Source organism: Protopterus annectens, chromosome 6.part0 (genome assembly GCF_019279795.1).
Source record: "Protopterus annectens isolate FY-2018-M chromosome 6.part0, PAN1.0, whole genome shotgun sequence".
In the NCBI taxonomy this organism is placed as follows: Eukaryota; Metazoa; Chordata; order Ceratodontiformes; family Protopteridae; genus Protopterus; species Protopterus annectens.
In genome coordinates this window covers 1,830,156,200-1,830,170,151 of record NC_056737.1, presented here as the reverse complement: position 1 = coordinate 1,830,170,151, position 13,952 = coordinate 1,830,156,200, and the positions used below count along the sequence as shown (strand labels likewise).

General features: G+C 40.3%; 1 protein-coding gene across 1 annotated transcript in view; it reads left to right on the top strand.

Moving 5' to 3' along the window:
• The window catches only part of VPS45 (vacuolar protein sorting 45 homolog), a 1,242,679-nt gene that overhangs the window by 380,796 nt on the left and 847,931 nt on the right, over positions 1-13,952 (top strand). Inside the window, exon 7 of the mRNA XM_044075179.1 lies at positions 10,493-10,603. Coding sequence (XP_043931114.1) covers positions 10,493-10,603 — 111 coding nt within the window. The remainder of the gene's footprint in view (positions 1-10,492; positions 10,604-13,952) is intronic.

Below are 13,952 nucleotides of genomic sequence, written 5' to 3'. Positions count from 1 at the left end.
ACTGTCTGCTTTTTTTAATAGAGGAAACAATCAATTCTATTTTCTGATGTGCAGGGAACAATAATGAGATGGCAGAAGGGGAACAATAAAAAATGGGTTTCCTTTCCAAAAATAGACAGACTGTGCCATCGGAATGACTAGGCTACCATTCCTTCCCTCCTTTCCTCTGTCTCTGCATCTCTAAGTCTGCCGTATGGACTGGCTCTCAATTTTTCTCTTTGGTAGCAGATTGTTTTATACCAGAATGCTATTAGTGGTTCATGTGAGTTTCAGCTGGCACTGCGTACATATGCCTCCTTTCAGGACAATTACTCCCTACCCTTCCAAACAGAATTTTTTCAGCAGATCTTTCAATACATGCTTACCCTAGGTGTCATACTACCAGTGCCTTTAGACCAATGGGCTAAAAGCTTTTACTCTAGAATGTTACTGATTTCACAGAATGAGCTTTCTTGGAGAACATTTGTAGATCTTTCCTTTACTCAATCGGTTTGTGAAAATACTAAAATTCAAAATGTTACTCCTCCACTGTCTGTTCCCAGTCATTCCTCTTCTCAGTTTTATTGTAGTATTAGACCTAAAATATGCTTATTTTCACTTTCGCAGAATTACAGACTTCAGAAAACTTCTCAGGTTCTGTGTCTAAGTCAAATCATCATTTCTGAGTATTATCCTTTGAGTTTGCTACAGCTCTTAGGATGTGTACAAAATGTTTGTCCCTGGGGATATCTCATTTCAGGCTGCAAGACATTCACTTTTGTTCTCATTTAGATGACTTCCTTAACTTTTCAGTCTTTTGTTAGATGTCAGGAGTCCTTAACATCGGTTCCTTCACTCCATACCAGTGTGGGCTTCCAGATAAATGTACAAAATTCTTTCTCGACTCTTGTCACACAGGGTTGTGCTTTTAGACTGCCTTCTAGATTCGTCTGTTCAAAGGCATTCCTAACACAGGAAATTGTGAATTTCTGTCTGTAAACTTTCCTAATATTCTGCAATCAGTCTAAGTCTTCAGCAAAATTCTACATTCAACATGACTTCTATGATTATTTGTGGTCCCTGTGACCATTATAGGTGATAATACCAATACCAGTATTTGTAATAATTAGATTAATAGATGTAATAGTTAAGACAACACAGCAGTGATGTGGTGCATAAGCAAATAGGGGAGGGAGTGGGCACCAGGTGCAAGCTTGCTATGATGGCATAGAAGTTAGCTCTACAGCATTGTATAACCCTTCAAGCATCTTGCATGCTGTCAGAGCAAAATATAGAGGCAGGTATGCCTAGCAGGACCAGTTCATGCTCTCAAGAATGAAAATTAAATGAGGGGATCTTCTGGGAATGGATCCAGTTGTGTGGCAGTTGTGTGGAGCACTTCAAACAGATCTGTTCACTCCTTTCAAATCAGAGGAAACTAACCAAATTCTGCACCAGGACTGCTTTCAGACAGGCCAGGAAAACAGATGCATTTTTATTCCAGTTGTCAAGAAAGTTCCTGCATGCATTTCCACTATCTAAGGTCATTCTGAAGATTCAGAAGGACTCTCCAAAGACTTTTTGGTGGTGCCTTCCTTCTGTTCTTATAGAATTGGCCAGGTGCAATTAACACAAGCTTCCTCACTGACTGGATCTACATACACAAGACAAAGGGGTTGTTTGATACACCCCCAGTTTCAATCTTAAAAGCAGGCAAGAAATCCTGCTAATAGGAAATCTTATTTTAACCAGTGGAGAAGATTTTCTAGTTGGTGTCTAACCTATAACTAGAGTCCTATCTGGGATTATTGGCTCTGGATTCTATTTTTCAGTCTGCCTGATTTTATGTATGGGTCCTCGGAACCACTTGTCTGGATCTGATCCAGCAACATCAGTGCTCCAGCCTCAAACCCCTTCATTCTTTTTCCCCTTCCATAATGTATCAGTCACCTAAGCTACTGCAATTCTTGTTTTCTGCCTTTGCATATGGATGCAGATCTTGACAGCTAAGGTCTCCACCTCACTTTTCCAATATCTTTATACAAAATTAGTGATTATTCATTAGATTCCTTGACTAATTTAGTATTTCTAGTGCTTGTTTGCCCTTAAGGCCATTATTTCCTTGTTATTTTTTTCCTCATTGCTGTTATGAGCCTTTTCTGTCAAATCATTTGCAGAATTAGATGTAGGTATATTCTTGGGCATTAGTCTTGTAATATCCTTTTGTTACACTGTTATGATTTTTGCTGTTAGACATAGATACATAGATTTAGGTTTTAGTCTTCAGAATTTCCAAGTTTGTTGCTATATTGTTAGCCTTGGGTGTGTGTGTGTTTGTGTGTGTTTGTGTGTGTGTGTGTGTGTGTGTGTGTGTTATAACATTTATTTAGTGTCTTAGGAGTTTTTCCTTCTGTATGAGTGTGGGAGTTTTTCCCTCTGTATGAGTGTGGGAGTTTTTCCCTCTGTATGAGTGTGGGAGTTTTTCCCTCTGTATGAGTGTGGGAGTTTTTCCCTCTGTATGAGTGTGGGAGTTTTTCCCTGTGTATGAGTGTGGGAGTTTTTCTCTGTGTATGAGTGTGGGAGTTCTTTTTTCATGGAGGATAGAGCCAAACAATCTAGCTTTAAAAAATGTACTCAGTGAAGGTACAAAATCCCACAAGATTTGCACAACCAGTGTGTGTTCTTCCTTTGGCAGATTACCTCAAAAGTAGATGTGAAATTTGTAAGAGGACGTTGCCCTTTCCTCTCAGAGGAATAAACTGATTTTGAAAGTGTTCCTTCCTCCCTGTCCAAAAGCCACCAAACATAAGAAGCATTCGGTGAAGCATATTAAACCCTGTGACTCAGACCAGAAGAAGAGACCAGCAGTTCCATTGTTTCAGAATTTGGATGCTAGGTAGCTTAGACATGAAGCTTCATTGGCCAGGACTCCAGTGTATAGTCCTCTGGATCCGACCCCATTGAATCTAGTTCCATCAGAGTCTGTACCCTTGCTGGACTCCCACAGGAAAGAGGCTTTAAAAGAAAAACTGTAACACCATCCTCCCTCCAGACCTTTATCTGCACTTCAGCATGTTCTTGCAGGAATACCTCTAAAGCTGATCTGGACCACTTGATACAGAGGTTCCTGAGGACGCAGATGGAATTGGGGGTCATCCCCACACCATCTGCTCCGAAGGCAGTTAGATTCACTCACTTCACTCTGATCTTTGTTCCTTCTTTGGCCAAGGTTTCTGCTCCAGTGCCTTTGGATCTATTCTTGGTCCTTGGGCTGTTGTCCTTTGATCTGACTTCTCAAATAGCTTTGGCTCCAAGGTTACTGAAGCTGATTTTTAGACTCTATTTCATTGGAGATGATTCAGTCCTGGAGCTGAAGAGTCAAGTTGATTGTATCTACTCAGGCTTCTGATCCATTGCCTTTGTCAGGGCTGTCTGCATTTGACTCCCCCGTTCCTGGCACCACATCAGAACCAACCGAGGGTCTAGTCTTGTATCTTCCTCCTGGCTTTAGTTTCAGAGCCCCAAAGGGAGTTTCATATTTGCTAACTTGTGAGAGGTCTTCATATCATTCTAACATTGGAATGGCCTTTTGGATGCTGGGAAGGATTATTGGTTCCCTGGCTGAATCCCAAACTCAGACCCACTCAAGATCAGGTACACCCAGAGACTCCCTTTCCATTTTGCCTCCACCTTCTCTTCAGGTGGCCAGCTGTCAGAGCCCAACAGTAAGTATTGATCTGTGGAGTCAGACTAAACCATCCCTGATGTGCAAAAGGAAGCACCTAGACTCCCTGTGAAAATCTCCCACTTCAGATTCCAACTCACAGGATCAAGAGTGCTCCCTACTATCCCCTCTGGGGGACACCTATTTTGACAGTATCCTGGAGATCGTGCACAAGAGAAGAGTCTGGTCTGTCGACCCTCTTCTGAAGATGAGATGGTTCTAATCAAGACTTATGGTTCAACACCTTGTGCATCCTGGTTGGTTTCCTGTTGCTGATGAGCTTGTAGATCTAATGGCTCTGAGGTCGTAGCAGGAGTTAGACAATTGTGAGACAGTTCCCAGGAAGTCTGACAAGATACTCGGGTCCCCTAAAGATTGATTGTTTTGGGTCAAACCTCCTGCAGTGAACTCCAGTATTATAGCAGCGGCTATGGAAAGAGCCCCTGCCTTATAAACAGTTCAGGGCACTAGATAAGCTAGGGAAGTGGGCATATGCTTTGGGCACCTGAACTATGCCACTTGTATGACTAGATTCCTGAGGGATCTGGCTTAGTAAGCTGTATCCACTCTGAAGAATCTACTGATGACGGACTCTAGTAAACAACTGGAAACAACCATACCTACTATGTCTAGCCTTTGTTACCTTTTCATCCACCTTATGCACAACATAGTGGAGGGACTGGCCAGGGGAGCTGGGGCAGACATTGCCATTGACTCCATGCTTGGCTGCACATGTGTAACTTCACAAACAACTTCAAGGCAACCTTCACAAATGTTCCATATGATGGTTCATCTCTGTTTGTATCTTCTGTTAAGGAAAGGATGAAGAAGTGTGAGCAGGGTCAAAAAGCTCTATCAAACAGACCACATGCCCTTAAAAGAACACTTTTATAGCATAAACCAGAAAAGGGCCTCATTCTCTTTGGTTCCAGAAGTCACAACATCAGCAGTGTGATTTGCCTTAAGACAGGGGAGGCTGCGGCTGAGGTGACCTCTACAGTGGATGTTGGCTCAGAGATGGAGGATGTCCACCATGTATACTGTGGCTTCTTTGTCAATAGGAGCAGCAGTATCCTCGAACAGCTGCTTGATTTCTCTACTCTGGAGGTAGTTGTGGCGGCAGGGGTGTTTGTCCCTACACCCCACTGTGTGACATGCCATCACATAGGACAGAAGGCTGTAAGACTGATTATATCCAGAGGCGACTATACCTTTTGAATGCAAAATGTCACTATTATACTATTGTGTACTTTTATCACTGCAATTGAATGCTCATGCCTCAGAATAGCACTGCATAAAATGCTTATATTATATAAGGGATCTATTTTAAGTGCTTGCTTGATAGTAGCTCGCAGCAAACTTGCTTGCTACATGTTGTTCTAAATGGAAAGTGCCCATCTTCCAGTAACATGGTCTACTTCAGTTACCTAGTCCTCACAACACTACTGAACTGCATATTGCTACTAGAACCCTTACTAATCCTAAAGGTCTTGCACCTGGTCTCTAACCCTAACCATAGCACTCCCCTCATGCTCCCTAACCCAAGAGTCCATGATTGCTCCCTATGCATAAAACTCCACTCCTCCCAAACCTAAAACTCGTCTTATGCTCACTAAACCTAAAACTGACTTTCCACTGCATAACCCTAAACTTCCCTTACACTCCATAAACCTAAAACTTTCTCCTGCCACCTAAACATTAAATTCCCTTCCCGATTGCTGCCTAACATACACTCTCTCACCTTTTCCCTTTCCCACTCCCTCCCTCCAACTACTGCACTTCCTTTGCCTGTGTCCTGTCCTTGAGCCAACTGGCTATCCATTTGGTGTCACAGGGAATTTATGCCAAATTTTGTGAGTTTATTTATAATACCCGAGTGGGGAATTGTACCAAATGCCTTGGCTAGGTCAGGGTCGGCGGCATGTATTGTTTTACTGTCATCCATGGCCTTAGTGACTTTTTCAAAGAAATCCACTAGATTCAGTAGGCATGGACTTGCTCCTGAGAAAGCCAAATTGTGTTGTGTCCAGTGTTTGGAGGTTTCCTGCGTCATTATTTATCAGGTCCATGAGTATTCTTTGTATGGCTTTACATATAAGACTAGTCAAACTTAAGGTTCTGTAATAACCTGTGTCCGTGATGGATCCCTTTATGCATCAGAGGGATAACTGTTGCTGTCCTCCACTCTATTGGGACACAGCCAGTCTGGAGGCTGTGGTTAAGTAGACATCCTAATAGGCCTGATAAGTCCTGATTTAAGCTGTTTAAGAGGCAACCTGCTGTATCATCAGGCTCCATTGAAGCCGTGTTTAGCTTTAGATTATCTGTAGCAACCTGTTCTTTGGTGATAATTGGCAGTGGAGTGTTGGAGGGTGTTTCTTGGGGGAGAATTGGAGGTGATGGGGAAATGAAAGTTGAGCTGAATTTGTTGGCCAGCAGATTTAGTATGTCTTCCGGCTAAGTATGTGTGATGCCATCTACAACTAATTCCGCATTGTGGGATGTTGCCCTTAAGACTGCAGACATAACTGAAAAATGCCTTATGGTTATCCTTAGCTTTGCAGGTTATTTTTACCCCAAAGTCTGCTTTCAGAGACTTGACCCGATTCACTTGTTTGGATTGAGGGACTTTTGTTCTGTTGTACATATTCTTTCTTAACAGGATTTTGTTTCATTGTACAACCTATTAATACCAAGGGTCCGCCAAGGTGGCTTGTTTTTGCAGTTTGACCTTGGGTTTATTTCAGTCTAGTATTGCCGTTTCTATGCAGATGTTCATATAGTCATAGAGAGTTTTTGTGCATCCCTCTGCATAGGTTTTTGTGTTTTCTGGTTTTGGGAGAGCATGGACACTAGTTATGCCATTCCTTAATAAGGGGTAATTTACCTTAGAGAAGTTCTTAAGCTTTTGAGGTTAGGTGGGGGACTAGTTTTATATTACGTCAAGGAAGATTGCTTTCTGATCTGATCTTACCAGTGAGGACATGACACAGGGGAAGGGGACAGCACTCTCGTAAGTACCAGATGTAGGTTATTTGTTACCTTAATGGTACTGCAGACTAGCTTGTTCCAGGACATTTGAATTTATAAAGTTAATAAATCTTTGGGCCTGCATGTCAGTGGTCATATATGCCGTCCAATTAATGGAGGGGTAGTTAAAATCACTCATGAGCAATAGTACTGGGTTTGATGGTGAGTGATTCTAGTAATTTTAGGTATAATATACAAGTTTACTGGTTTATGGTTGGGGACCTGTAGTTAGCAAGAATACGGTAATGGATTTTTCACATGCTTAGTTGGACATGGAGTAGCTCTAGCATGTCATATTGTTTGATCAGCCTTAAGGTGTGCTTATACTTTATGTAGATAGGTACACCTCCACCTTTTGCTCTTTCATGTTTAGTGGGTGGCCTGAATGTACGAAAGGCATTATAGCCATGCACTGCCAGAGTGATTTCTGTGGCTTTGAACAATGTTTCAGTAATTGCACAGATGTCAGCATTTTCCAGGGTGAGGAGAACTTCCAGGGAGTGCAGTTTCTTGTTGAGGCTCCTAGCATTGAGCAGTAAAACCTTTAGCTTGTCTCCAGCAGCTTTTGTTATGTTGAAAGGTTTGTCTGTTTGGCAAGGCCTAAAAAGACACTATAGGGGTGGATAGTATTTTTGCCAGTACCAGAAATCCTAGAAGTGATAGGTGAAGACTATCCCTACCAAAGCAGCTTGGCTGTCAACCGTGTCCTCCCAGGCTGTCAAGTATTGGACTCCTTTGGAATGACACCAGTAGCTAAGCCAGTTGTTAGTCAGTCGTTTTTTGCTGGTATTGTGGCATCATCCTTGGAGATGGTAGAATGCTGCTCAGTGCTAGGTTCATACTTGTCTGTTACACATATTCTGAGAGTTCAGTCATGTCTCTTTTCATGTAGTCCAAGGAGGTATGTGTCAAGTCATTCATGTCCACATGAGCTATGAGCGAGTCATATTGGTACTTAGGATTAAGTGACCTGAGTGGTTGTGTGATCTGGTGAATCCTGGTCCCTGACAGATAACTAACTATAGCCTTCAGCTTATCCAGCCTGGTAAGAGAGACGTCTGTGTATCTCTCAATGAAGTCTCCTATGACTAGAATACTGGGTTGTGGAGTGTTTTGCCTTATGGGCCTGGTAGTTTTGGCAGAACGAGGTGTGGCTTTATGTTTTGTTTATGTACATGTGAAGTTTCTGAGGACTGCACCTGAGAGGCCTTTGAGGTTTAGGTAAGTTGCATGTGAGCACCTCAGCACATGTGAGTCTGTGTTTGATCCTTTGTGGTTGAGGTGAGTGATGTGTGTGAGTTGCTGACAACCTGTTGGTTGCTTTTTGTGTCTGTATGTGATATTCTAGCCTGCAGTGTCAACATGTAACTACATCCCTCACATGCTGTATTTGCCTGTTTGAGAATTAGGTGGTTGTCAGTGTACATAAGGCAGTTGTTAGGATGCCCATGTCCACTAAGCTGAATGCAGAGATAGCAGGAAAGTTCCCATCCATAGTTGCAGGTCCTAATGTGTACTTTAAAGGATAGGAGTGGAGGGTGATTGTAACCAGATGAGGGAAGAGTGCTTACTTGGTGTAATCTGCAGCTAACCTAACCAGCTATGCTGCCCAGTGCCAAATCAGATGCTCTCTGAGCAGCAGTAGTCCTGGGTGCTATATAAGGTAACTAGCATAGTAAACTTTCATGGTGTAATGAAAATGAGCAATGTTTCCAGATGTTTGTATCTATACAGGGCACTGGCACAGCTCTGTGCAAATTTGCTGAATTTATACCAGCACTGGAAATACAGAAAACTGACCATTGAGCCCTCTGGCGAATAAAACTACACTTAGATCCCTTTTGTGTGCTTCCCAACTGAGATAGACCAGGTAAACACCTACTGCTACTAGATAAATAAGCCCAGTCCTCCTAATGTAAAAGCATAGTAAGGGAGTGTCCGGAGTAAAATGCTACCACAAACAAACTTAAGGATACATGTACAGCAGCGTACTTTAAACAGCTTCTAAACGTGTGATTATTCAATAAAAGTACTTCTCTTTGTAGAAATGAGCCAAGAGCTACTCAATTGTGCAGAATGTTGTAAAGGTACTAAAAACAAGTTAAGCTGAGTAATAAATCCTCAGGGAGTAAAACAACTGCATGCAAGAATCCCTCTTTCTCTGTTTCCCCAGCCTGTTTTGACCAGGCTACCATCCACTGCAACTAGATTGAATATCCACTGTCCTGTTGATGTAAAAACACAGGAAAGTGCTTGTAGGAGTGTAAAAATACACTACTTTATCCATCAGCTAGATAGATTATGAATTCAGAGCAAGTAAATCAATAGAACAGGCAATGAGAGGCAAAATGCATGTTTTCTCAAAACAAACATGAGGAAAGGCAAATAAATAAGTCAAGATATAAAAAACAGTGCAGAAAAGGAGGATCTTATAAAGCTCAATTTGCAGTAATGGTGGGCAGCTTAAAATCACCAAGTTTAAAAAGTAGATCAAAGAATGCGAGGATGGGTGGGAAAAATAAGTAGCAGGGAGTCACCAGCAGTCCTTATAGTTTTTATAGGTCTTGAGTCTTATCAGAAAAGACAAAGACTCAGAAATTCTGTGTGGATTTAAGCATCACTCACGAAACAAATTAACCAATAAAAAAACATGATGAATGTGCAGCCTAGGTATAAGTGTCTGTCTGCCACATAGAGCAAAAACATCAGGCCAGCCAGATTTCTTAAAACAGAAAAAATGGAGCAGGTAAAACAGAAAGTAGTTGTATCAGTTTAAGAACTCACACACCCAAAATAAATCTAGATTTACTTTCCTCACTCTGCAGGGAGTCAACAACAGTGCTTATAGTTTTTGCAGGTCTCGAGTCTTTGTTATTAGACCCAGTCATTAAGATACAAGAAAATGTGGTGCTGAGTAGAGCTAACAGTTGTGGGTAAATGAGTCAGAGGGTAGGTATGAATTATTGAACTGACACGCTCATTTGTAGCGGCATATGTTGGTATATATATTGTTTCTTTTGGAAGTTATACCCTTTGATGAAATATAACCTTTGAATTTTAGATATCATTCCAAGATTCACAAATATGCTTTCTCTGGAATCATTTGACATTAGTTATCTGAACGGGGTTGTGTAACCAATTTTGCAGAGTTTTAGGACTTTTTCTCTTTCTCGTTGCATGTGCAATTGTGGAGCAAGTATGTTTGAGTAAGGGTGTGGGAGTTAAAGACCCGTTCAAAAATGATATTCAAGCAACGTCACCTGCACATTTGGTGGTTTTAACTCATCTAGTTTGCTGACTGGTTATCAGGAGTCAACATATCTTAAAGCTGTTTGTTTTCCAGTGTTTCTTGATATATTTGACACTCACTGTTTGGCATAAACTTTTAAACAGACACTAGACTGTTTTCAGTGCATTTTAAGTTGATAAAACCCAAATGCAATGCCCTTGAAAACACAACCCGTACTCAAAACATACTAACTCCACAATTATTGCACACCCAATGAGAGAAAAACTCTGCAAAATGGTTCTCTCAACCCTGTACACATGACTAAAGTCAAGTAATTCCAGCAAAAGTATATTTGTGAATGTTGGCTTGATAACTAAGATTCCAAAGGAAATACTCTCTTTTTTGTTTGTTTTAGTGCAGTGGGAGTTATGATAAGTGGTGACCCTTTGATTTTTTTAGATGCATTTTGCTATGAATTAGTTGAATTATCAGTACCTGTTATTAACCTTTGGTATAATTTTATTTATCAGCAAATAATTTCCAAAGAAATTGAACTGTTTGACTTTCGACGCACAGAAGTTCCTCCTCTCCTGCTTATCCTGGATCGTTCAGATGATGGCATTACACCTCTTCTGAATCAGGTAAGTGTACTTGCATTAGTCTTCACTGTTTTGTAATGCATAATGTGACTTGTTGTTATTAAGTAACTGATTCATTCTTCAGCTGAAGTGCTAAAGTTTGGGTAGGAATCCCGTTGCAGAGAGGACTGCAGGGAACTGAAAAACTATTTGTTTGATATAGTGCCTTTTGCGGGAGTCTTTATCCCAGAACATTTCAGTTCACCTTCAAAACGATGACATAATGGAGCAAAAAAACATTGTTTATTTTCAGTCATTTAAGGCAAACTGTTCAACCCATACACAAACTAACATATTGGACAGAAATCAAGTGACTTGAAGGTTGTACAATTTTGTATGGGGTGACTTGACCAGTCCTCGTGCTAAAGCTATTATAAACTCAAGTAACCTGTTTTAAAGGACTGTCTAGACGGTAACAGGACAGGATGGTGGCTCAACTAGTATCCTGACATGTTACTTACAGTCTGTATAAGGTAACCATTTGAAAAGTCAGGACCTAATAGTGTGTGTCTCAAAACACTGAGACTGAATGGCTAAAAACAGACTTAAATATACTAAATCTGTGATTGCCATATCTTGGAGCATTCCCTTTTCTCTGAGGTATGGCATACATATGAATTCACAGGGTGCAGGGGTGCAAAAAAAGAAGTTTAAAGGATAAGAGTGATGTTGGAGATGCGCTCTTTTCTTGTTTTTTTTTTTTTTTTGAGTTGTCATCACTCTGTAGTTTGAGTGCTGACATTTCAATAAGGAAGCCTCTGTATGGAGCTAGACATGAGCATAGAGTTAGACTCCCCTCTCCCCTCAAGAAGATATCAAAATACTTTTTCAGCCATGTGGAAATAATCTTGTTAAAGTTGCCTCTTGCAGTATTTAAGGTTTGGGAGGTCTGCTTTGTGGAGGCCTGGAGTCCTTGGACATATTTAGAATTTAATATCAGTCTGTGGTGTAAATGTAATTACTTCAGGCAAAGAAGTAAGTGTATACATAAGGAATACACAAGGAATATTATGAAAATGAAGAAAACCATCACACATGTCAACAGTCAAGTAAGCAACAGCTGAAAAAAGTCATACATCCCATGTTTATGCAATGATAGTAGCACTGTGAGCTTTTGTAAGTTATTAATATGCAGTCTTTGGCACACCATTAATGGTATGATACAGATGAAGACAGAATCATCATTGTGGTATATATGGTTAATACAGAGGACTGTAATCAGGGCTTCTGTCATAAACAACTTATTATGTATTCACATAGATGCCAAGAAATGCACCTCAAAAGAAGCTGGAAGCAAAGCATGAGAGCCAGCAGCATGATCTGAGAACCTGATCATAATTGTTTGGAGTGCACAGAGCTTTCTCTGCTTCATGTACTACCAGTTACAGAAAAAAATGTTGGAGCACAAAGTGTTTTATGGCTTGAAAACCAACAACTGGAATGTCTACAGAGATACCTTACTAAAAGGACACAAGGTCTGAACAACATGTTCCACATGGATGGACTCAAAGTCCTATCACTATAATCTGTATCCTACCAACTGTTAAAAGGTGACCTGGTCTGGCATACAAGATACAAGTCATCTTCCGACCTGTTACTGATGGATTTACTGCACATCAGCAAGTCAAATGACATCAAAAATACTCAGCCTAAGGATCTAAGCCTCTCCAACAACATAAACGGAACAGTTTGACAGATATATATATATATATATATATATATATATATATCTCAGAGGATATTGCTGCTATGGAACAAAGTTCATCCCTGTCCATTTTAAAGTACAACTTAGATCTATGGATGGGAAACAGAAAATGTGCCCCTTTAACTATTAATGGACAGAGGCAGCTCTTGCATGCTTTATCCCATGATTGGGTCCCCTCAAATTATCAATGATAATATCCCATTATTCTCATTGGGGATACTATATAATTATCAATCATGAGATGGGTAAGGCAATCTATAACCAAATGGGATAAGTTATTTTGAGCACAAAAGGGAAATTGGCTAGGCTTAAATGGCCTGCAAGGGCGGCTTGCCTAGTACTTACCACTGAACCTGTAAAACCATGTTAAAAGAGGCCAGTTGACTTAAATTTATTTTACAAGTTAAAGAGGACTTTACTTGTTTGCAAGAAGTGCATTTGCTGACTTAAGCACATTTATAACAACAGAAAAGTGTTTAACGAGCTTGCATTTTTTCCAGTTTTGGAGTGTAATTACAGCATTCTATACAATACAGGTATGAGTTCATGACATTGATATCTACAAAAGACATAAAATGTGTTAACAGCAAACTTGGTATTCTGTTTAGTAACTTATGGTGAAATGTAATTTTACAAGGCATGCTGAGCATTAGCGGACCATGGCTGTAGCATGCATATTCTAGTAACAGCAGTCATAAATATGGTGCACCTGTTCACTAGAGGACTGAATATACTGAAAGGATGTTGAGCCTTGGGCTAGCAGTGTCAATATTCATCTGACCTTGTGGGGAAAGAAAAACAGACAGAAGAATGAAGCGAGTATGATAGAACACTTTTAGGGGAAGGAAACTGTATGGAGGGTTTAGGATTTATGAATTATGAAGGATTATTATAATAATCAAAGTAACAGTAATGAGATTGAAGAACTCTAAAAATGTATGAAAGGGCTGGGGTAATTCATTGGAAGCTGGCTGGGGTAATTCATTGGAAGCTGTGAGGGAGAGACAGAGGAGAGGAAGAGTTGATAGCAAGAGGGGTGGAAGTTCCATTGAAAGTGATAAAGACTGCAAATGAAGAGGGAGGTTTGCAAATATTTAGACAGCTCTGTTTTTTACTCTATTTGCTTTTACTAAGAGGAAAAATTTTAAGAAATATGCACTTTGTTGAGAAGGTTGTGGTTGTCATATAATATACGAGTAGTAATGTAGCGCTACAGAATGTAAGAGTCTAAGGAACAGAAAAGTGAAAAGCAGCTGTCTGAAAACACTAATAAGAAGTAATATGTTGAACTTGGGGTAGCAGTGAGTCACATAATACCAAAAGCTGCAACTAATTTGGAACTGCATCACAGATAATGTAATGTGGTGCTCCAGATACATTTATGCACTTGTTTTTGTTTTGTTCACTTGTTATAGCGTTGTCAGAATCACAAAGTCTGAATGTGCCATAGGCAAGCTAGACATCCTTTTTGTTTATTGTTTGAAGTACTGCACCTTAGATGTTACCATATTTAAGGTCCAGGAACAAGGTAGGTTCATGCTTCTGTATCACTTTCTTGGTTTAGTGTCATAGTCATGATGTTGCAGTAGCATTTCTCAGATGCATAATTTGTTTCATGTGTAAGACATTATTTTATCTCCATGCAAG